At 38.4% G+C, this 26,049-nt stretch overlaps 1 protein-coding gene across 1 annotated transcript in view; it reads left to right on the forward strand.

The window, feature by feature from the left end:
• The window catches only part of PPEF1 (protein phosphatase with EF-hand domain 1), a 158,727-nt gene that overhangs the window by 107,103 nt on the left and 25,575 nt on the right, over window positions 1–26,049 (forward strand). The window contains 3 exon segments of the mRNA XM_036744190.1: window positions 1,468–1,596; window positions 16,945–17,130; window positions 18,947–19,089. Coding sequence (XP_036600085.1) covers window positions 1,468–1,596; window positions 16,945–17,130; window positions 18,947–19,089 — 458 coding nt within the window.

A 26,049-nucleotide genomic window follows, 5' to 3' on the forward strand; every position in this document is an offset into this window, starting at 1 on the left:
AGGTCAAAAAATATGAATAAATAGTCTTTGAAAAAAATTGCTAGCTATTAACAACCATATAAAAGATTACTTCAAATCACTAATAATAAGAAAAATACAAATAAAAACAGTTCTAAGGTCTCATTTTACCTAGCAATTGTCAAAGATGACAAAAGATTATTTCTATAATAATAGAAATGTGGGAAGCCAATGTGGGAAGACTGTGGAAAAATAGGCAAGCTATTAATGGAATTGTCAATTTGTCCAACTCTTCTGGAAACCAATTTGGCATTATGTTAAAAATAAAAGGGATTAAAAAGTACCTACCTCAAGGTGGTCAGAGACAGATCCTGCATATAACAAAATATTCATAGCAGGACTTTTCTTGTGGCAGCAGAGACCTGAAAACGTGAGATCTCCATCATTTGGGGAAATGCTTAACAAATTGTTGTACATTAAAAAAATGAATTACTGCAAGGAATTATGAACATGTCCAATTTTAGTGTCCCCCTCCACAATCCCTGCTCCAGGGAAGCAGAGCCTGCTGAATCCCTTGAGCTCAGGAGTTCTGAACTGCAATAGGGTTAAAGCCAATTGGATCTGTTTATTAAATCTGGCCCCATCATGGTGAGCCTCTGGGGACAGAGAATCATCAGGCTGCCTAAGGAGAAGTGAAGTATTTCAGGTTGGAAACAGAATGAATCAAAGCTTTTCCTGCCAATTAGGAATGTAGTCAGCCCATGAATGAGTGCCACACTTACACCCTATGTGAGATAGGGAAACAGTTTCAAGAAAAGAAACCAAAGAAATGACAAATATGAAGAATTTGGAGAAGCATGGGAAGATTTATATGAATTGATACAAAATAAAGCAAGCAGTGGGGCAGCTAGGTGGTGTAGTGAATAGAGCACCAGCCCTGGAATCAGGAGGACCTGAGTTCAAATCTGGCCTCAGACACTTGACATATTTACTAGCTGTGTGACCTTGGGCAAGTCACTTAACCCCAATTGCCCTGCCAAAAAAAAATAAAGCAAGCAGAACCACACACACACACACACACACACAAAGCATAGTCAATGACTACAAGAGAAAGGAAAAATAAGAGAACCAAATGCAGTGAAATTATATTGACCAAACTTGGCTCCAAGGAAGAGTTCAGAAAATACATCTTCCTCTCTTCTTGGAAAAGGTGAGGGACTATGGACATGTGTATACTGAAATACCTATGTTGGAGTGGTTTTGCTGGACTCTTTTTTCTTTCTACTTTTTTCTCTTCCATCTCCCTCTTCTCCTTTTCTTTCATCTCCTCCTCTTCCTCCTTCTTTTTCTCTGCCTCCTCCTTTTCCTTCTTCTTTGGAGTGGCTCACTGGAAAGGGAAGAGGCATAAAAACAAAAGATATCAATAAAATTATATTAATGAAAAGAAAAGAGAAATTAAACTGAGCTTCTGATGAATATGTTTACAGAGAGAATGAATTTATCTTGTAGATGAGATCAGTTCTAATGCCACCAGTAGCACGTTCAGCAACTGATTTAAAATTTGGGCGTGGTTCTCGCGACTTACCCCCACCAGCGGTGATGGCTATGGAGCAACTTTCAAAGAGTGAATGGGACCAGGTATGTGAACCCAAAATATGCACCCAGTGAGTATTCTTTGAAAAAGTAAATGTTCTCAGAATATAGAAGATGTTTTATCATGTGGTGAATGGATACAGACAAAATTATTTCTTCTGGGCTGCATATCCATACATACAGCCAAAATTATTTCTTTTTGGTTAAATTATTGTGTTCTTATTTCAAGAGGTAATATAGATTGGAAACCTAAAAGAATTGGCTTATTTACATATGTATAGATACTGATATATATATATATGTATATATACATTAGATATATATGTATACATACATATACTGTTTCATGGCGGTGTGCATATGCTAGGGATGAAAACTACATTCTTCATAATGCCTAGAAAAGTGCTTTTCATGTAGTGGGTGCCAAATAAATTTTGTTTGATTGATAGTAAAGCTAAGTGTGTTATAATATGTTATTATTTAAATATTTAGATACTTTTATACCAGTTTTGATTTCCTTTGGAGCAGGACCTTCTGGTGGTATAGAAAAGATGATACAAGATTGTGGTTTTAAGGCTTTGTGATAAATTTAAGGCTTTATTATAATTGACTGCAACTATGATAATCCAAGATAGTGACATTATATTATTGATTTGAGTTTTGACCCAGTAAAGAGTTAGTAAATCAATGATAGGATCAGAGAGTTCTGACTTTCCAATAGCTACTCTGCACAGTACACTGGTAGGTGTTCATCTGGGAATCTACTTATCCCAATGTCAAGTGTGTGTGTAGATATAGATATAGATATATGTATATACACAGAGTATTTATATGTCAAAATGTATAAATACATGTGTCATAAGTATATATACACGTATACATATTATTCACATACACATATGCTAAGTGGCTATGGCATAATAGAGAGTAGGCGTTCAAGTCAATAATATATGCCTCTTTTACACATTAACTGTGTGTCCCTGAGCAAGTTGCTTAACCTCTCATTTCCCTAGGCAACTCTCTAAGACTACAAGTTAAAGAGAAAATGCCAACATGCATTAATGGAGACAGTCATCTCAGCTGGGAGTTCTCTATATCAGTGACGTCACAGGTCCAATCCCTAGTCCCTATAAGAAACCTTGAAACTTGGGATCAGGTTTTTGTTGTCAATGAGGTGCCTCATTTAATTTCCTCACGTGGAAGCTTCTGTGGACCTTCCTAGTCATGAGGGATCTGGTCCTTTAGACATCTGCATTGTAGACACAGCAAGGATGAATTTGTAGTCCATGAGGTCCTGGATTTGGAGCGGTGAATTACCGGGTCAGATAAAATACTTAGAATCATAGATTTAGAGCTGCAAGGAATCTCAGAGGCCATTTACTCCAACCTCTTCATCTTATAGAAGAGGAAACTAAAGCCTATAGAGATTTGGTGACTTGTCCAAGGTCACACAGCTGGTAAGTAAGTAGCAAAATAGGATTTGAATCCAGGCAGCAGCAGCAGCAGAAGCTAATATTTATATATCGCTGTAAGTTTTTAAAAGGCACTTTTCATATATTATCTCATTTGAATCTCACAGTAATCCTGTGATATAGGAGCTATTATTTTTCCCATTTTTCAAGGGATGAAACTGAAGCACAGAGAGATTAAGTGACTGGTCCAGGGTCAAACAGCTACTAAGTGTCTAGGGGAGAAATTGAGCTCAGGTCCTCTAGCTTCAAATCCAGCTCACTTTCTATCGTACTTAATAGCATGGGAAAATAGCATGGATTGAGGAATTGAACATGGAAGCGACTCACTCAGAATCCCTATAAGATTTAGGTAGTGTGCTCTGAAGACCAGCGTATTCTAGCAAGTGGATTGGCTTGCACATCAATGAAGAGGTACATTGTACTCACTGCTGCTGGTGGGCATGATTAATAGCAGGAGCCAAGTATCAGAGCCCTCAAAAGAACACCTACTTTCCCAGCAGCGTAAGCCATTGGAAGTCTCCCCACAGCTTCTTTTACTTCCCTTCGTGTTTATCAACCTGACTTTTGGTTGGACTTCATTGCTTTGGATTAACAACTCTTACAGGTATCCCAAAATAATACCTATAAATAAGATATTATTATTCTTTTCTTTAGCTTCTCTGTTCTGAAAAAGTTACTAAAATCATAAATAATTGGACAATTTAGTTAACTTTAAGATTTTTTTTTTCTCTAAGGAAAATCATACCTGTAAGAGGTAAAATATTTTCTTAAGACTGTATCTGAAGGTAGTCAGTCAATAAGTATTTATGAAGCACCTACTATGTGCCAGGCACTGTGCTAAGTTTTGGGCAAAGTCTTTGAGGAGCTCGCAATCTAATAGTAGGGATAACGAAGAAATCAACTCTGTACAAACAAGCTGTAACTGTATACAAGATAAATTAGAAATAATTAACCAAGAGAAAGTACTAGATTTGAGATTAGAAAAGGCTTCCTGTAGAATGTGAGATTCTGGTTGGGACCTGAAAGAAGTCAAGGAAGGTATGAGGAAGGGGTGAAGATGTACAGATAAGAATGTTGCTGCATCCCTTATCCCTATGCCCATGCATACTGGCCCATGTTCTGATAGGGAAGGAGCATTTTGCAAATCAGTGAACTGTGCTCATCTTCCCAAAATGTAATTTTTGCTTATTCAAAGGCACACTTTTACTTTGAGGATGGAGTTTAATGATACGAAAGCACACCTTAGCTTTGCTTCTGGAAGTTGAAATATAAAACTTCCATTATCTAATCTCCTCATTTCAGAGATGAGGAGACTAAGGGTCAGAGAGGTATGGTTTACTTGCCCAAGGGCATACAAATATTAAGTGGCAGAGCTGGCACACAAATCTATCTATGTCTTCTGATCCCAAATCCGGTGCTGGATGGATTCATGATCCAGATACCATGCTACCTACCTCTCAAGCAAATGCAAGCATGGTTTCATTTGCTAGTAAATTGCAGTAAGGTTATATATGCCTATACCCATTGAGCAATGAAGGTAAATATCATCCCATAAAATATTGGAATGAACAATTAGCCATGTAATGAAATGAAAATTTAATAAATTTGATGCACTCAGCCCCTTTTGTTTTCCATCTACCAACCTCTAAGATGCTTTCTCATCTTCCTCAATGATTTGGTTTTCTTCTTTAGCTCAACCCCTTCAGTAATTCTCAGCAACGTCATCATTCACTTATAATCTTTCTAATATCTTGCTTTCAAAGTTCCGTATCCTCCATCTCTACTCTACCTCCGCTACTCATTGAGGTGGTTATGGCTTAAGTCTTCCCAACATTCAAAGTCCCAAAATAATGAGCTCCATATCTCCCTCTCTGACCACAGTCTTTGATTCTTTTGGCTCATTCCTTCTGCAGTTGCTTTATACTTTTATTGAAACCTTTTCATCTTTGACCCCTCATGGTTTTCCCAGATCTCGTCCCCTATGATGCCTTTTCAGTGTTATGTCTATGGTTCTCCTCTATTCTTAAATTACGATTGGAAAAAGCTTCCCGTAGAATGTGGGATTGTTGCCTCCCTGACATCTTTCTATACCTGCCCCGACAGTCTCCAGTTTTCCGTAACTCCTAGGAACTGTTGGAAAATCCTATCATCTGCCTTTTCTTCTTCTTTCAAGAAGCCAAACACAAGAAGACAGCACAAAACCAGGCTGACTACAAACTGCTACTACTACAAATTAATGCTATATAACTTTAAAAGAGCCTTCACTGCTACACAGCAACCCCTTTATTTCTCTCTTATTGACTCTCCGTGGCATTTACTCCAAACCTTCCATTCTCTTCTCAAGCTCCTACCTCTACTCACCATTTTAGAAGATGATCTCCCTTTCTTCTTTACCAAGGAGACCGAGGCTATCTGACATAAATCTCCTCATCCCACTTTAGCCATACCTCAGATCCTCTCTGTTGTCACCTATTTCTTCTTCTGTTCCTGTTGTCCCAGAGAATATGATGGCAACTCCCTGTAGACCCTAACTCTTCTATCTGTGCCAGTGATTCCTTTCTCTTCTATTTCCTTAAGGACCTTCTTCCATTAATCAACACACTCTCATCTTCAACCTCTCCCTCTCTCCCCGTGCCCTTGCCCTTCTACAAACATTCTCATCTCTTTCCTATTCTAAAAGGTAATACCTTATTCCATTACTTTGTCTTCTAAGCTATAAACCTAGATGTATTCTTCTCTTCAATGACAAATTTCTGGTCTGCAGTTGCTGTCTTCATTTCTCTACCACCATTCACCCTTCAGTCCCCTACAATCTAATTTCTATTCCTATCATTTTACTGAAACTTCTCTCTCTAAGAAGAGACCATTTATTTGCCAAGTTCAATGGTCATTTCTTGAATTTCCTTTAATTTTCTACAGCATTTGTCCCTGCTGGCCTCTACTCTCCTCCCTTTATTTCATCCCATCCCTTTCATCTTCATCCCTTTCAAAGCCCTGCTCTATAAGGACGATATTCTCTGTAAGATTATTGTTTTCTATATACAGACTGAGCAAGATTGTATTTTTGTTGGGCCTGGTTCCATTGTCTTTTTAAAAAAATCTTTTCTTTTTTAAAATCCTGAGTAGAATGTTTCCCCCAGAATTGCCAGTTCATGCAAGTATGCTTCCATGATGACTAGTTGCCTCTCTCCTTTTGGGTGAAGGGGATTGACAAGGTCTATAGTTTCTTAAGTGGGGTCTGCCCCTTTCAAAGGTGAACAATAAAGTCTTAGAAAGGTCATAGCAGACCTTATTGAGAGCATTTGTAGCCTTTTCCCCACTGCTCCTTGATATTCACGTGACACCAGGTGAGACAGCTAGGTGGTACAATAAACAGTGGTGAACTTGGAGTCAGAAAGACCTGAATTCGATCCTGCCTCAGACATTTATTAGTGTGTGACCCTGGTCAAATCATCTAAACTTGCTTAGCCTCAGTTTCCTCATGTGTAAAATGAGGATAATAACACATATCTCATAGGGTTGTTGTGAAGATCACATGAGATAATATTTAAAGTGTTTTGCGAACCTTGAAGTGCTATAGAAATGAATTATGAATTGCTATTATGAATATAAAGTAGTCAGTTGGGCCCTTCATGGACATTATTATGACTTAATTATGTATACTTGCCCTGAATACCCTGGCAGGAAGTCGATAACATGGGGATTATAAGTAGGTCATACTTTATATTACTGTAGCAAGCATACCCAAGAGATTATAGTATCAAAGTACAGTAGCTTTAGAGCTAGAAGGGACCTTTAATGTCAAAATGATTCATGCTGAAATAATCTAAGCAATGGTATTCCTTTAAATGTCCTTTTTTTCCTTTTCCCTTTCTCTCTGACTAATTTTCCCATAATGCTATGGGCTCAGAGCACATGTATAATAGATAAAAGAAGGACCAAAAGATGCTAGAAGAACCATGAAGAACACAGAGACAATTTGTTGTAATGGATAGAAAACTTGCCTTGGTGTCAGGAAGACATGGATTCTAGTCAAACTCTGACATATACTGGCTGCATGACCCTGAGCAAATCACTTAACTTCTCTGTGCTTCAATTTCTTCACCTGTAAAGTGAGGGGATTGGACTCCATGTCCTCCAAAGATCCAGTTCTAAATCTATGATCCTATGAATTTCTAGATCGTGGCGGTGAGGAATGTGAAACAGTAACAGTGGGTGGAGGCATTGGCTGGCAGCTAGTATTGGAGTGGTCAGGAGTTTCCGTGGGAAGCCGAGAACTACAGACCTGAGCTGAATGACAGCAACAGAACTCATGAGCTAGAATAAAGGCAGTGAATAAACTTGCTATTAGGTCAAATACCTTTGTAGCCTTAGTAATTTGTAGGAGGGAAATTGAATACCTCTAAGAGAGAGCTAAAGAACCTAGATTATGATGTGCCCAAAGGGACTTTCTTCCCGGAGGCTATATGTATACACACACACACACACACACACACACACATGTACATATATACACACACATATGTATGTATATACATATACATATAAATACACATATATACACACACATATATGTGTATATAGATATATATATGAATCCTCTCTCTCTTTCTCTCTCTCTCTCTATATATATATATACATATATATATATATACATATATATATATATATATATATATATATGTATATATATATATATATATACACATAGTATTCAGAGTACTAATTATTGAGAAATCTCCAAGATTGAACTCAGGTCCTTGTAAGCCCAGAACTTTGGGCTTACATAGCTAGTGTGTTCCACTATTTATAGCATAGTCTCTCTACTTCTCCACTTCTCCACTATGTCCCTGTTTCAACAATCCAGCTAGCAGCTGCTGTGAGGGTGTAAAGCCAACAACACCAGCTCACAGAACACTGCAAGCCCAGGTCCTTTTCATCTGCTTTACTAAGGAAAGCAACGTTAAGGGGTTAACAATCTTACTTTAATCCAGCATATAAATATCATTTACTTAGTTCAGGGGGAAAAACCAGCACCCTGAATTACAGACCAAATACAATTCGTAATTATCAACATCTGAGTGTTCAGCCCAGGAGCTCATTACAATGACTGGCCCAGAATCACACGCCACTCCTGCTGTGGGGCAGAGCTCAGAGAGAGAATGACAACCTCTGCACTTATATATCCTGTTAAGGGCCCCGAGGGCCCTGATCTCATCCAGGCTGGGCGTGGAGAAGTTCCCCACACCCAATATCATATCAGATACAAATTAATGACTCCCAATTGTCTCAGTGCTGAGAAATACAAAAACATCCCACTTTATCTGCCTCACTCAAACAAAGGCCAGAATCATTAAAGGTCAACAGCAAAAAATCCCACCTTAATTACTCTTACAGTCCCTCTTCTCCCACCAAGTGATGTAAAGTAAGGAATTTGCATGGCTTCAATAGTGAATGTGGCTGCTCTTGGTTCACTTTGTGTAAGCCTTAGGAGCTCTGCCAGTTGGGGTGTGGAGGGGGTTGTGGCTGTTGTGAAGGAGCAGCCAGAAACAAAAGGGAGCAAAATTTTTTTTCTAATTTCTAATTAGGCAGGGCACAAAGCCCATGAGCAATAGAAAAAAAAGATGAAACAAAAAATAACAAGATAAAGTCTGAGGATCATAAATTTAGAACTGGATGGAACTGCAAAGGCAACCTAGCCTAACAGCTTCATTTTATCAATGAAGAAATAAGGAAGAGGGAGTTTAAATGCCTGTCCCAAAGGTCACATAGGCAATAAGTGGCAGAGGTAGGATTTGAACCCAGTATCATCTAATCAAACACCTTCATTTTACAAAAGAAAAAACTGAGGCCCAAAGAAGTGAAATGATTTTTCCATGGTTGAATGGATGCTAAGTAGCAGAGCCAGGATTTGAATACAGCTCCTCTGACTTCAGTTTAGTACTCATTCCATTGCATCATACTACCTCATACCCATTTCTTTCCCCTTACCCTACCCTAAGAGGGCATCTTTCCATTCCATCTTCCCTTTGTCTTTCCATATAATTAAGACTCCTCCCCTTCTTATCTTCTCTTATCAGGGTCCCTATCTCCCCTTCTCTTATTTGGGCTCCTTTACTTTCCTCATATTTTCTGTCAGATACCGTTCCCTCTCTACTTATTTCCCACTAAAGCCTCTTTCCTTCTCTTTCCCCCATGCTCTCTTCTCTTTTGTATTTCAGCCTTATTAATCCTTGCTAAGGAATTAATTCAGAAATAAATTATTTCCCAGGAGGGTAATCAGATCTTTTAATAGAGATCCCTGGAAAAGTCTTCAAGGATCAAAGGGATAGGCTATAATAATGGAATGAAATGGGTTTATTCTGAGGTCCCAGTGCCCTTGTCCCCTTACACCATCCAGATTACACATCTGGCTACTCCACTGAATCATAATATCAGGGTGTAGCACTCCTAGAAGAACCTATTCTATATGAGTTGGTTCTTAGGAATGATCAAGTTTTCAAAGTAAATTTATATCTACTTCATTTTATTGAGTATATTAAGGATAAACCAAATTTTATTTTAAGGAGACTTGCATTAGGTATATATTAAGAAAACACTCAATGTAAGAGAGCCATGAGATGAATCACTATTTTTTCAATAATATGAACTATTAAATTCACATTTAAAATTCTTAGTTAGCTTCAAGTTTTGCAAAAGTTGAACATGTATGATTGACATAGAAAGTAGAATTTAGTAGTAGCTTTCTAAGACCTTTCACTCATCTTGAAAATATGCTTTTGGAAACTGTACTCTTTAGAATCACAAATTAACGTGGGGATTTTTGGTAGTATTTGTTTTGTACAAGTGGGGGCTCAAGTAGATTTTTGTTTATACAATCAAAAGAAAAAGTATAGACCAGCAAAGTAAAAAATAATTTTGAAGTTTCACTTTGAAGTTTTTCCAGGAAAAAAAGTCTTGTTGATAGCTGTTTAGCCTTACAAATAGCATTCAAGTAGGTCTTTCATTCGGGGGAGGAAAGGAGGATTGAAAGGAGAGCCCTTTCTTCTGCTTTTTATTTTTATTTTCAGCTAACAGAAAGGCAGCAAGGAATAGTGTTCAAGTCTGATACAATACTAAGTGCATAACCGTGGGCAAACCACTTAACCTCTAAGTGCCCCCAAGCAATCTCTAAGACTATAAACTACAGGTGAGGTACCAATTTGTATAGTGGAGGGAATTTCCAAACTGGGACTTCTCCCACAAGGTGAAATCACAGGTGTGGGCCCAAAAAAATGGGTAAGTCAGGCCTTTCTGATCTTTTTGTTTGGGGGAATCCATAATTTATGTTATGGCTACTGTCCCAGTTAATCAAGGCAAATGAGTGGTCCACGAAAGAGTAACAAATGCTGATAGGTGTGGACTTGAAAATTGTGCACTAGAACCCCTTTATGGCACAAAGTCATGATAGATGGAAGACACCTCCTAGATCATCCACTCCATTCTTCATTTTGTAGATGAGTAACCTGAAGTCAGAGATTTTTCTTTGGTTTTGTTTTGTCTTTGCCCAGAACCAGGTTAAGAAGGTCTTCTAACTTCCAGCCCAGTGTTGCCTTCCTCATAAAATGGATTTGGATATATTGAGTTTTATATTATGTCCTTCAAATTACTGTCAAGCACATATAGCAATTGAGTTTAGTTCAATAAATTCAATACAACAAGCATTTATTAAATAGCTACTATGTGCAAGGCACAATTGGTAGACAATCCTTGCCCTTAAAAGCCCATGTTCTCCTGGGAAGGTAGGACATTTACACTGATAAGTAAAAATATATATAATTTGAAAAAGAGAGGAGTAACAAGAGGAGATGGGCTGAGGATAAGGAAAGGCAGCATGGCAGGATGTGTCCTTGAGCTGACTTTCAAGGATTCTAAGAAGTGGAGGGGAGGAAGAAGTGCATCCAAAAATGTGGAACATCCTATGAATATGGGGTTATAAGGTAGAAGGCTGGGGTCAGAGAAGTAGAAGTGTTGGGCTGAAACATGGGATTTATGAAGGGGAATAATATGAAATAAGTCCAGAAAGGAAAGGAGAGAGCTAAAATGGAGAATTTCAGATACCAAGCTGAGGAATTTTATTTTATTTACTTATTTTGTCCTGTAGCTATAGGGAGCCACAGAAAATTCTTGAGAGGTGATATGGTCCTAAATACATTTTAGGGAGATTATTTTGGCAGCTGTGTAGATGTTGCATTGGAGAGGTGAGAGATTGGAATCAAGAAGACCAAATGGGAGACTGTTACTTCAATAGTTCAGAGAAGTGGTAATGAGGGTCTGAATTAAGGTGAAGGCCATGTGTCTAGAGAGAAGGGAGAGAAGTATTAGAGGTGCGTGAAGACTTGGCAACAGAGTGGCTATGGGGGGACAAGGAATTATGAACAGCTGAGGGTGGATCTGGGATTATAAACCTGTGTGGCTAGAACTATGGGGGTACCCTCAACAAAAAACAGGGAAGTTTGACGTAGGGGCAGGTTTAGGGGGAAAGATAGTGGTTGAAATCACATATTCCATAATATGAGTGTTAGTCATGTCCCCCCAAAACGGGAAGAACGAAGCGGCTCCACCCTGTGTGTATGGCTGATTTGAACTGGTAAGTACAAGCAAAGTAGCCCTCTGATCCTTCTTTTGGTGACTTCAACTCTTGATTCAAATCAAGGAAGCATTTGATGAAATGTTGGATATCTAATGCTATGTTTCTTTCTCTACATTTGAAGAGGCACTCCATAGTTCCCTCTTACCTTTCTCACATTTTCTTTATTCCTTTTCCGCCTCTTTATCAATTTTCTGCCACTCTCCAGTCCCCACTTCCATCTAATCCCCAACAAAGCTATACTCAAAGACTGGGATGGTAATATTTAGGTAAGCAGAGAGTTGAAAAAGAACCTATTCTATCTTCCTCTTGATCCTCATTTGTATTTACTTGAATAATCCTAGCGGTAAGTTTCTTCAATCAGTAAACAAATATTGGACATACATAGTGTATGAAGGAAATTGGCAGTATGGTATTGTGTCTGTCCTTGAAAAAAATGTACAATTGAATGGTAGAGATAGGATGAATGCAAAAACAAAGTAAAACAAAACAAAAGCTCTATTAAAGACACTTTACAGAAGTGTAGGGATAGGGACTAGACCTGTAATTTCATTGGTGTGGCATAGGGGATCCCCAGGTGAGGAAGCTCCCTCTACTTATGCAAGTTGGCACAATCTCTGCAACAGATAAGTCTTAAAATGTTGCTTAGAGCACTAAGAGGTTGAGTGATTTGCTCAGAGCCACGTATCCAGTAGGTATTAGAAAGGAAACTTGAACTCGGGTCTTCCTGCCTTCAAGGCTGACTCCCTATGCCATCAACACTTTTCACAGAAAAGTATACATGTGCTCTTTGCACCTGCAATGTATCCTTGGAAATTATATAGTAGACCACCCGTATCTTATTACCCTATTCTGCCTTGATAGGGCACTTCTATCACATAGATGAAATTCTGATGATTTAAATAAGGACCGTAGAAACTGACAGACTGGAAGCTAAAAGTACACATAAGATTGCAAAAGATTGCAAAAAGCAAAAAAAAAAAAAAATAAATTTGATATCTCTTGATGACCTGATGGTCGGTAAGGTCCTACTTTGTGCTAGGCATTCTGTTCTGAGGAATTTGTTGGTTTGGCCTTGTTTTGTTTTCTGGGAGTCCAAACCCATGAATTCATCAGTGTAAGAAACTCCCATTGTGTGAACCCCCTCTACTTGCGTTGGCTACTCTGTTGTAACTTATAGTCTTAAAGCAGAGATTCTTAACCTATTTTGTGTCTTGGGCCCCTTTAGCAGTCTAATGAAACCTATGAACCCCTTCTTAGTGTGTGGGTCAGAGACCACTACTCACATTAAAAATATACAGAGACCGTTCTTGAGAAAAGGCAAAAAGGAGTTTATTACTTTCTCATGAGAAAGGACACACCCCAGCAAGTGTGTGTATGTGGCATACAGCTCAAAGCAAGTTATATAGACTTTAACACAGAGTTCCCCCATCCCCCACTGGCTCCTCTTCCCATTGACTGGGTTTGGAGCTCACATTCTAAACGCAGAATCTTTTCCCAGCAACAGAGAACAGAGAACAAAAAGACAGGTGTGAGTCCAGGGACTAGTATCCAGCAAAAAGGGAGTAAAAGCTAGATAAACAGGACCTTGCAGGTATGTGTCTACTGATGGAATTTCTTATCTCTACTTTCTCAGCAGAGCAGTTTCTAAAAATATAGAAGGTGTGCAGGGTGGGGGTGGATGGTAGGAGAGGTAAGGTCTTGTCCCACACTGAGGGGGCTTCACTATTTCAGCATTCCACTCATTAGGATAATGTTTTAAATGCATAAAATGCATATGATTACAAAAGAAACCAATTATATTGAAATAGAGTTATATACACACATACATATATGAATATATACACATGTATATATATGTGTGTGTGTGTGTGTGTGTGTGTGTGTGTGTGTGTAAAACGAGGTTAAGAGGGCTTAGAGGGCTGCTTAAGGCTTTGAGAAACTAGGTGACCTGCTTATTGTCACACAATGATTTGCCACTTGCCACAGCTGAAGTGGCAAGTCTTTAGCCTAGGTCTTCCTACCTCCAAAGCTAGTTCTCTTTCTCTTAATCATAATGCTTCTTATCAGAAAGAATTACACAGGTAAAAAAGATATAATCCCCAGGGTGAAGCCATATACACAGTAACTAATACAAAATAGAATATAGTAGGAGAGGTGTAAACAAAGTACCATGAGAGTTCAGAGGAAGGAGAGATCTCTTTCAGTTGAGAGGATCAAGGAAAGCTATGGAGGATGTAGCATTTTAGCTTGGCCATAAATGGGTAGGGTTTCACTGGCTACCTATCAGTGGCTCAATTACCCTAGTACTAGTACTAATGTGACCCTAGGCAAGTCACTAATGCAATTTGACCCAAAGCATGGTTGACATGACTATGATTGCTGACATGATTCCCTCAATCCATCTCTTTCCTTCTTTCCCATATTCCCTCCCCCAAACTTAGGCAGGGGTGATCAGGTTTGTTCTTGGTGTCACTGCTAAAACTTAATAGTCAGTTATGGGGTATTGTTAATGTCTGCCTTCTTCTTCGTGTAATCCCCTTGACCATATGCATTCCAGTTGATAAGGTAGCAGCAGTGTTCTCTCATTTGCTGATAATTCGATTTCTTATCCATCCTTTATTCTATCATTTGTCTTGCGTGCATCAGAGCTATACATTGTGTTGTTGATTAGGGAATTGCAAAGAAAATATAAGCTTAAGGGAGGAAACATGTAAGTTGGGTGACTTTTGAATGTCTTCATCTGTAAACTTCAGAGTTTGCTTTGTTAGCTATGAAATGCAAACCTATTATTAAATTGACAGATGGGGCATTATTTATGGCAAACTGAACCAAGAGTTGGTATAGTGCCCAATTCTGCCCTAAATAGAAAAGGTAGCAGCACTGAAATTTCTACTGTATCATAAGCTCCATGAAGTCAGTGATCACGTCTTCTCTAAACTTTGTACCTCTGTTAGCATGTAGCACAGATATAGACAATGTTTTGGTTTGCTTACTCAACATCTTCATTGAATTCCCTGAGAAGTTGTTAAAACAATAGCTGAACTGAGAACATTTTCTATGGTACCTCATCACTGTAAGTGTTGCCCGTGAACCTCCTTAGATTTCATTTTCTAAAAGGGAAGTACCATGCCATAGGCGAAGGACAGGTGATGTTAGGGCTAGGGGAGTGTTTCAATGGATGTGCTACACTATTATGACCAGGATCGGATTGTTCTGGATTAGGGCCAAAGTCTCCTAATCTAAAAATACATAAGACCCTTTTTCTTCAATTCAGCACTGAATTATGTTGCTGGAGCTATCTTAGCATGCAAAGGCCACACTATCTCTATGACTAATCTTTCTATGTATGTACTTCATGACCTGAAACCTTTCTCCTACTAGACTGTATAGTTCCTGATGGTCATCTCTCCATAATAACTTCCTGTTTTGTTTCCTTCTTTCACCAAAGTGATATTTTTCATTTTGCTTCCAGGGCCTGAGACGTGTAATTCCTTGATGGTCCCAAAGTCAACTAAGTATCATTCCATAATTGTTCCTTCCTTTCTTTCCCTGAAAGTCCAGTTCCAAGTATAACATACATTCATACATACATACACATATACAGGTAATGTTTCCAACATCAGCCTCTTCCAGACAAATCTGTGGAATTGTCCAGACAAGAATTCATGCACTACTCCTGACCTCTACACTAGCCTTTCTCATACAGTCCTGGTGCCAATCCATGGGAGGGTGCCGTGGTGAAAGCATAGCCTACAGTGGGATTGATATGATCTTACCCTTACTTGAATTGGCTTAGAATTTAGTTACCTTGTACCTCCAGGAAGTAGTCTGGCACACTTTCTAGTCTCTAGCTTTTTGCCCCCGGCTCTTCTTCTCTTCCTCTGAGGTCTTCATTAGGTAGACCCTCCAAATATAGTATTCCTGTAAATTCCTGTAAGGATAAAAGTAAGAGGTGTCCTTTACCTCTGAAATACCTTCTGGAAGATCTTCTTCTAACTGGGAAATGAGAACTAGAATATCTCGTTACCTTGACAATGCTCACCCCCCCCACTGCTGCTGGTGGGAGTGCTCATTGGAAAATTGTTCATTGCTTCATTGGAAAATGTTTAGAATGGGAGCAGCTAGGTGGCTCAGTGGATAGAACACTGGCCCTTGGAGTCAGGAGGACCTGAGTTCAAATCCAACCTCAGACATAACACTTACTAGCTGTGTGACCTGGGGCAAGTCACTTAACCCCAATTGCCTTGGCAAAAATTAATAAATAAATAAATAAAGATAAAAAAAAAAAGAAAATGTTTAGAATGAATTTGGTGTCTTTGTATCTAGAGCTACTTAGGTAAATTTGATGTAGAGATCTCCTTTATAATAGTCTATGTATTTGTGTATATATATATATATATACATGTATGCGTACATGTATATACATACGTATACTTGTGTATATCTATCTATCTATCTATTGGTCTGTCTATCTACCCTTATTCCAATGTGGATAGCTTTCACATTGATGTAGCTTGAAAGGAAACTGCCTCTAGCATCTAGTTTAAAAGGCAGTCATAAAGAAACATTTGGGGTAATGAAAAGGACAAGACAGGAAGCAATACGGTGTAGTGCAAAGAGTTCTTGATTTTGAGTTACAGGGCTTAGATTTGAATCTTGCCTTTGACACTTTCTAGATACGTGACTTTGGGTAATTTTTTTACCTCTCTGAGCCTGTTTTCTCATCTGTAAAATGGGGGTAATAATACTTTCACTACCCACTTCCATAAGGTAGTGAGGAAAGGTTTTTGTAAATGTTTTAAGCAATATCTACACACACACACACACACACACACACACATGTTATAATCATTGACCCCTATTGACAAAGGAATGTTGAGAGACAAATCATCTCAAATAAAATATATCCTTTTCTCAAAAACAAGGAAAAGGCTGAAATTAAAAAAAATATGTATCTTTTATAGAAAGCAACTTAACAATGGAAGTAACATGAGAGGGATAACTAAATCTTCTCTTCTAGGTGAGTTAGGTACAGAAATGAGAAAAATCATGGCCCCCATGAGAGCTGTAGCTTATTGAGTCTAAAGATTTTTGCTGGGAGGTGGGGAGATTGGGGAGGTTGAGGTGAATGGGCAGAGTTCATGGAAGGGATGCGTATAAAGTAAACTTTTGAAGGCAGAAAGGGCCATGCATGACTTGCCTTATGATACACTTTGGGTTAAGGTTTCGGGTTAATAAATTTAAATCTGGGCACATTGGTAGTGGTCAGCTCTGATTTGTTGTTCAAAGATAGTCAATGTTCTTTGGAGTGATCCCAGAAGCAGAAAGGGCTGTTCCCCAAACACAAGTCGAGGAGGAGGTTGTTATTTTGGACCAGATGTTACCGACACTATATTGGCCAAGTTTGCTCTGAAAATGATCATCAGATCTCACGAATGTAAACCAGAAGGTTTTGATATCTGCCATGATGGAAAGGTAAGATAACATGACTTGTTATGTTTCTCAATAGAAACTCCAGAGAGTCAGGCAAAAGAAGTGTCTTAAATAAAAGTCCAAGAAAATCTCTCCAGTTGTTGAGAGAGACAAGGGTAGGGGAAGAGGGAAGGTGAGAGGGAGGAGAGGGGAGAGGAAAGAGAGAAGGAGAGGAAAGAAGAGAGAGGGGGAGGAAAGGGGAGAGAGACAATTGGAGGTTAAGGGAGAGGAAAGGGGGAGAGGGAGAAGGTCTGAGCAATGCTGTGAAATGTACAGTTCATAAATATGTAGAGGAATCTTGTTGCCTTTTGCCTTAAGCAATGTTTGGTTACTCAACCTGATTTCCTTTGAAAATAAATAAGTTTGTAGCCATGGGCATGATATAAAATATATTTTGGCCTTTGAGGGAAAGAGGCTTTCTTGACTTCTTTGGATTCTGAGGACCTGGGCTGAAATCCCATCTCTGACACAACTTTCCTGTGTTACCTCAGACAAGTCATAACCTTCCTGTGCCTCAGTTTCCTTACCTATAAAATGAAAAATTTAAACTAGGTCCTCCTGAGATCCCCTCTAGCTCTAGGTCTATGATCCTATGACCCTAAATTCATTAATTTGAATACAAATGAGTCTCCAAAGTAGTACATTCTGTTGGGGGAAATATTTAGGCCTACAGTTGACGGAGCTGTCTGCTTTTCCCTCACCCCAATTTGTGCTCTGTTGCCCTTTGGCCCTTTCTTTTTGGTCAAAAGCAACATTAAGCATTAGCTCTCACCAAGCTAAGTAATTAATCTCAGATGAGGGAGGGGTTAACTGCTTTAGCTTTCACTATAGTGGATATTGCATAGCATTTTATAGAGTATTTTGTGGAACCCTGATAGTCTCTGAAAAAGACTCTGGAGATAACCTTTGATGAGTTAGATTCTTTGACTTAGGGATACTTTCTGGATTGGTTGCTTAAGGCTCCTTTAGATTGGCTTAAGGCTCCCTAAGCCTTGCAGAAACAGTTTATATAGTAACTCAAATATTCCACTGGATAAGGCTATGGTTTTATCCATGTGGACATTCCCTCCAGTGATGCAAATCACAACCTACCCATGGATTCCCTTCCCGTGTAGTTAGTGGCTAGTTCTCCCGGTGCTAAGCAGGTGGTTTGATCTACACTAACCCTGGTGAATAATTCAACATCCTTGGTAGTAGTCCAGGTTTCAGGACTCCTCCAAGCTCCAAACTTAAAGCATTTCGTCCTTTGGAGACATGAATCACTTAGTTATTAATGCAAGAGGGAGACTGTGGGGGCAGCTAGGTGACGCAGTGAGTAGAACACCAGCCCTGGAGTCAGGAGGACCTGAGTTCAAATCCAGCCTCAGAGACTTGACACGCTTAGTAGCTGTGTGACCTTGGGCAAGTCACTTAACCCCAATTGCCCTGCCTTCCCCCCCTCCAAGAGGGAGATTGTGGCCCTAGACAAATTTTGATCTGGATTATGATAACTATCTTAGAGGGGAAAAAATAAAGATTAGCTAGCCCCTTATGACCTCAGAGTTTGCAGCTATGAAAGCAGAGAGCTCTCTAGTCCTGAAACTGAACTGTTTACAAGTCCCTAGGTGAATGTGCTGGGAATATTTAATTGGATTGGAATAATTGATTGGAGAATCAAGTAGCTACAAGTATACTGATTGGGTACTCTCTCTACACTCCCACGACAATGCAATTAATTGCTTTGTAGCAAACATAGTTTTCTAAAGTCACTATGAGAATCTGCTTTTCTGACTGCTTTGAGGACATGCATAAACCCATTATTTTCTTTATCTTTAATCAGATTGTCACAGTGTTTTCTGCATCTAACTACTATGAAGAAGGCAGCAATAGAGGTGCTTACCTCAAACTGAGCCAGGATAGCACTCCTCGATTTTTCCAGTACCAATCCACCCAAATGAATCAAGGGAAAACTCTTCACGAAAGGTACAGTTGTACTTCATGGTGAATACTGATGAATCAGAATCCTATAACTTTTTATTTTGTTATACTTCTATGGCCATTGATATTGCTAACATGAACAAAATAGGGAAAAATATATTTCTATGGGGAAAAAATGCTATATGTAGGCAGGACAATGTACCAACTCAACTTGCAATACTTGTTGCTAGAATATTCCAATCACAGCTTAGCCTTCTCATTTCCTTCCCTCTCCTAGCACTGATAGATTTTTTTCCTTTTTCATTCATCTTTTAACTCTGTGCCATCCCTAATTTTTTTTTATTTTCTCTACCCAGCATTAAGATTATAAACTGGCCAACTATATTCCATTTCAGGATTTGGGATTTAAAGGATGGATAAAAAATCAACAGACAAAAGAAAAGGAAGGTATCCTAGGCATGAGGAACCACCTGAGTGAAAAACAACAAAAATGGAGTTCAGTGTCTTTTTAGGGGTCAGAGATGGGTCTAGTATGGCTGTAATATAGTGTTCATGGAGAGGTTAAGATAAAATAAATCTGCAAGAGTAGAATGGTTCCAGGTTTTAGAGTTCCTTTGCTGCCAGATGAAAGAATTTGATTAACTTTATACTAAATTTTTTTTAGCAGAGTCATGGCATAATCAGCTGTCTAAATAAGAAAAAAAAATAAAAACACTATGAAGGATGAATTGGAGGGGAAGAGAGTGGAGATTGGAAAACCTGAAGGGAGGCTATTGAAATACTTCATTGAGGTCTTTACTATAGTCAGAATAGTGAGGTGGGAACTTAGAATGGACAGGTGGAGCCAACAGGACCTGGTAACTAATTGGATGTGGAAATTGAGGGAGAGGGAAGAGTAAAAGAGAATTACAAGTTTACAAGCATGAAGACTATCTGACCAACAGAGATTTTTTTTTTTTGCAGTTACAATGTTGCAGTCATTATATGTATTGTTTTTCTGGACTTGCTATATAAGTTCAGATAAATCTTCCCATGCTTCTCTGATTCTTCATATTCATCATTTCTCACAGTGCAATAATATGGATTTGAAAGAAGAATTTAAAAAGAGGAATATGCTTTGGGGAAAAATTAGTGAGCTCAGTTCTAGAAATAAAAGGGTTAAGGTGCCATAGGACAGCTAAGTGAAGATGGTTAGAGGTTCGGTCTTGAACCCAAAGAGAAGTCTGGACTGGAGGCATAGATTTGGGAATTATCTACATATAGCTCATAGCTGAAACTTTGGAATTGAGAAATAGTGCCAAAGGAGAGAGCATGGAAATAGAAGAATGTCAAGTTCAATTTCTTTGGTCTTCTGGTCAGGAAGCTGATGAGGAATGAGTAGAGAAGACAGAGGAAGAAAGGTTAGAGAAGTAGGAGGAGATCCAGGAGAGTGTGGTGGGGTCTCCAAATCCAAGAAGTTAAGAAAAATGAGAATTTGGTTATTATGAAGTCATTGGTGACTTAAAAAAAGAGAGAGCAGTTTTATTCTAGTGTTGGGAATAGAAACCCAATTGCAAGGGGCTACAAAAAGACAGAATAGGGAGAAAGTGGAATGATTAGTTATAGACAAAATATTCTCCTTTTTTACTTTAAATTTTTTTATTGATACCTTTTGTTTTTATATCACTCTCATTTTCAGATAGAACCCTCCTCCCCCCACCTAGTCAACCATCCCTTGTAATAAAGATTTAAAAATAAAGAGGAAACAAAGCACTTTATAAAAACTAACCAATACATCAATCAAAGATTACAGTACACTGTACATTCTGCAAATAAAGGAGAAGGGTACATTTTCTTTTCTTTTCTCTGCAACCAAGCTTAATCATTATATTCATACAGCATTCAGTTTTGTTTTTATTTATTTGTTTGTTATTTGCATTTTCAATATTGTGGTCATTGTATGTGTTCCTGGCTCTACTTCCTTTGCTCTGTATAATTTTGTGTAAATCTTTCCATGCTTCTCTGAATTCTTCATATTCATAATTTCTGATAGTGCAATAATATTTATTTCCAGTTTTTTGAAACAACTAAAAAGGACCGCAATGAATATTCTGGGGTTTATGGGTCTTTCCTTTTTGGCTTTGAGCTCCTTGGGGAGCTCTGCCCAGCAGTAGAATCTTTGGGTTAAAGGGTATAGACATTTTAGTCACTTCTTTTTTAGTACAATTCCAAATTGCTTTGCAGAATGGTTAGCTTAGTTCACAGTTTCACCATAAATTCATAGTCCCTCAAGTATTGACTATGACCAATGAATATTTGCAGAATTGCTTACATTTTTGAAAAGCAAAATTGTTAACTATGTTTACAATTATATTTGTAATTGTCTTTTCAAGAAGTTTATTAGTAAAAATATGGAGAGAAAGTGTGAGTTAGAGTACTAGAATTGTCAAGGTAAGAATTTGTGTCTCTATGTATGTTTTTAGAATTGATCTAAGCATAATCTTGGAGAAGGGATGATAAAAAGCTAATGAAGAGGTAAAGAAAAGTACTGTTGAGTTCCCCCCTTTTAGATCTTCAAAAAGATCTAAAAAACACACCAGACCAAACTCTGTTGGGGAATTCCAAGAAAAAGACACAGTGAATCATTTTTAGTAGCTTAAGTTGGCACAGAGAAAGACAGCAAGGTTGATGGACAGAGTCTGACCAGGAGCCCATGTGTGGAGCACTTCAGAACCTTGAGGAGGTCCCTGACCCATACCAGCACCATGGCAGGAACAGGTAGCAACTACAAGCTTTGTCACCCACTACTCAAGTATGACTCACAGTTGAATGAAGAGGGGATCTGTGTCCAGGGTGATATTTTGGAGAGTGAAGTGGTCAGAGGTTCTTGGCAATTGACTGAGAGAGGATCAGGTTCAGAAGCGAGAAGCAGTGGTGTGGCTCAGAACACAAGAGTGGAATGATCTCTTGGTTTCAACTTCTAGCCTAGTCTGAAGATTGCAGAAGAGTAAACAGGCCATGAATCCCTGTGCAAAATAGAACCTACACTTTTGTCACTGTAAACGAGTAGAGCTACCCAGCTAGCTAATAGGGACTGAGCCAAGATGCACTCTGCTATTGCTTAGACTTATACTCAGATGAGGAATTTGTAGAGCTCAGACCAAGGGGTCACCAATCAGATGTTGACCTGTATCAGAACACTTTGGGAGCGCTGAAAGCTTATAGATTCCCAGCCTGAAGTATCCCTGAAATCTTAGAATAACACAATACTCAATATCCCCCAAAAAGCAGCAGCAGGACCAGGCCAGATATTTCCTTCAGAAATGTGCAGAGCCTGGCCCTAAGAAGTTCAAAATTAGAAAGTAGGCTGGAAAAATGAGCAAACAAAAAAAAGAATCCTACCATAAAATGCTATTATGGTGATAGAGATAGTTGTGACACAAACCTTAAAGGAGAGAATAACTCCAAAACAACATTTACAAACAAAGCCTCAAAGAAAAACACAACTTAGGCACATATTCAACTAGAATTCCTGGAAGAAATGAAGGAAAAGTTTTTTTCCCTCAAAAGGAGTTAAAATTGTTTTAATAAATGAAATGAGAGCATTGGAGGAAAAAATGGAAAAGAAATGAGAGTTCTGGGGGCTTTAGAAAGGGAATGAATAGTTTCGTACAATAGGTATGAAACTGTCTAAGCAACAAGCTCCCTGAAAATTAGAATGGACAAAATAGAAGCCAAGGCAGCTAGGTAGATAGAGCACTGGGCTTGGAATCTGGAAGATCCATCTTCCTGAATCCAAATCCAGCCTCAACAACTTACTGGCAGTGTGACCATAAGCAAATCACTTAAACCTGTTTGCCTCAGTTTCTTCATCTATAAAATGAGCTGGAGAAGGAAACGGCAAATCACTCTGGTATCTTTGCCAAGAAAACCCCAAATGGGGTCACAAAGAACTGGACATGACTGAAACAACTGAACAACAACAACAAAATAGAAGCCAATGACTCCATGAAACAACAAGAAACATTAAAGAAAAAAATCAAGACTTTAAAAATAGAAGAAAATGTAAGGTATCTCATACAAAAGCAACTGATCTGGAAAAAAGATCAAGAAGGAAAAAATTCATTGCACTATCTGAACTCTATGACTAAATAAAGAATCTAGACATATTTCAAGAAATCATAAAAGAAAAGTACCCAGATCTCTTAGAACCAGAGTGCAAAGTGTAAATAGAAAGAATCCATCAGTCACCCTTAAAAAAAAACCCAAAATGAAAACTCCCAGGAACATTATAGCTGAAATCTAGAGATTTCAGGTCAAAGGAAAATAAAACCCCTGCAATTAGCCAGAAAGAATTCAAGGACCAAAATCAGGATCACACATGATTTAGCAGCCACAACTTTAAAGGACTGCAGAGCTTAGAATACAACATTCCAGAAACCAAAGGATATACCCTTACAGCCATGAATAATTTATTTGGCAAAACTGATATAATTATATGGAGAAAAATGGAACTTTAAAGAAAAAAAGGACTTCCAAGCATTCTTGATGAAAAGGCCAGAGCTGCAAAGAAACTTTGAAGTTCAAACACAGGAGTTAAGAGAAACATGAAAAGGTAAATCAATAGTCATAAGGGACTAAACAAGGATAAACACTGAAATATGGGGAGATAATATATGTGACCTTTATGAAACTTCATTATCATCAGGGGTCATAGAAGCAGTCTAATTACATAAGACCCAGGAAGGATTCTGTTAATGATCTTAAGAGAAGAATGAAAAGTGAAGGGAAGAAAGAAACAGGGGAGAAGGGAAAAAAGGTTAGGGGAAATTTCCTCATATGGTCAAAGCATACAAGCAGACATAATAGGAGGTGAGTATTTGACACAAAACTCACTCTCATCTGAATTGGTCAAAGGAGGAAAGAATATACACATGTGCATAGTTGGATACAGAAATACATTCAATAGGGAAATATGTGGAAAGAGGAAAAAGCAGAAGGGATATTTAGAGGGAAGATAGGTAAGGGAGGGATTAGTTGAAAGCAAAACAAACTCTAATGAGGGATGTACAATAATATTTGTAGCTCTTTTTGAAATGGCAAAGAAAGGGAATCTGAGGGGGTGCACATCAATTGGGGAGTGGCTGAACAAGTTATGGTATAAAAATGTGATGGAATACTATTGTGCTATAAGACATAATTAAGAGAAGATCAATTTATATGATGACAAGAGTATGGTAAAAACAAACAACTTTGCAAGAATTAGGAACTGTAATTAGTATAATGATGAATTATGATTCCATGGGACTTAATAATGGTACTTGTTATCATCTCCTTATGAAAGACATAGTGAAGAATGAGACATATGGGTTTTTTTTTTCAGACAGGGCCAATGCAGGAATTTGTTTATCTTGCTTGACTATACACGTTTGTAACAGGGGTTTCATGTTTCTTTCATTCTTGATGCAGGGTGGAGGATGTTGAAGTGGGATGGAGAGAAAGAGGATTTTAACTGATTGAAAAAATTATAACCTAAAAAAGAAAAAAGCAAATGAAAATGGAGAAATTAAAAATGTATAATATAGAGGGGACAACTGTTGGGTAAGAATACTAGAAAAGGAAAGTGGCATTGGGATGAAGGGTGTAAGTACAAGGATTATTCTTAGTGAGTAGTTTTTTCTCTAATAAAAGAAAGAGGAAAGAGGATGATCATGCTGAAAAGGTTTGAGGAATGAAGAAAGGAAGCTGAGGGAGTTCATATTTTAATGATTCACCAATTACTATTTTTTAATTACTTGTACTCCTGACCTGTCATTCCCAACTTAAGAAACCCTGGGTAACCCCACCACCCAACTTCTCCTCTCCTACACCAGGAATATTGTTCATTCTTGGAGAAAGTCACAAAATGGAGCTGATTTTAGCCACTACAAATTCATGGTACATGAATCTCAGCTTTGTACATACTGACACTCCTATTCTACCTTTATCACTCCTTTTTCACATTCCCCACAAGCTTTTCTTCCTTATTTTTCCTACTATCTCAACTCCTATTCCCTCACATGTAAACAGCTTCCTCCTAGAGGGAAGATTGAGACCACATAATAGAAGCTCCCTGGGGCCCGATCATGAGATGCAGTGATGGAAGGAATATTTACATCAGTGAAGCCACACATTCTCTGAAGTGTTTAAGTAACACTCATCATCTGCCCAATTCACCTTGAGACTTAGTATCTCTGATATTCTTGTTGCTGCCAGGCATTGTGCTAGGCAGTGAAGATGCAAAGGAAAAAGTGAAATAGTTCTTACCCTTGAGAGGCTTACATTGTGTCAATGAAGACGATGAGTCTTTGTAGATAGGCATATACAAAATAGATGCATTAAGTGATGGGAGCAGGTGTTTGCAGCTTGGGACATGAGGAAAGATCTCATGGAGAAAGTGGTGGGAGAAATGAGTCTTGAAGGAGAATAGGGATTCTAAGGGGCAGTGTCATCCATGAGAAATGGTAAGAAGGCTAGTTTGACTAGATAGTAGAGTATGTGAAGGGGGAAAATGTATAATAAGACATTATATTATATGTATAATGTAATAAGGAAAATGTCTAATGTTAAATTGGAGACAGGTTGTGAAAGTGCCAAAGAGAAGGGTTTATAATTGTTCCTAAGAATAATAGGAAGTTATTGGATTTTATCAAATGGCAGGGATAGGGGAGCCAGGGCAGCTAGGTGGCATAGTGGATAGAGAACCAGGACTGAAGTCAGGAAGACCCATCTTCCTGAGTTCAAATCCGGCCTCAGACACTTATTAGCTGTGTGACCCTGGGCAAGTCACTTAATAACCCTGTTTGTCTCAGTTTCTTCATCTGTAAAATGAGCTAGAGAAGGAAATGACAAACCATTGCAGTATCTTTGCCAAGAAAACCCCAACTTACAAAGAGTCTAACATAACTGAAAAAAAATGACTGAACAACAAGGGATAGGGGAAGAGAGAAAGTGGTCAGACATTTGTGGGTTTTTAAGATTAATTAA

This window comes from Trichosurus vulpecula, chromosome 2 (genome assembly GCF_011100635.1).
Source record: "Trichosurus vulpecula isolate mTriVul1 chromosome 2, mTriVul1.pri, whole genome shotgun sequence".
Lineage (NCBI taxonomy): Eukaryota > Metazoa > Chordata > Mammalia > Diprotodontia > Phalangeridae > Trichosurus > Trichosurus vulpecula.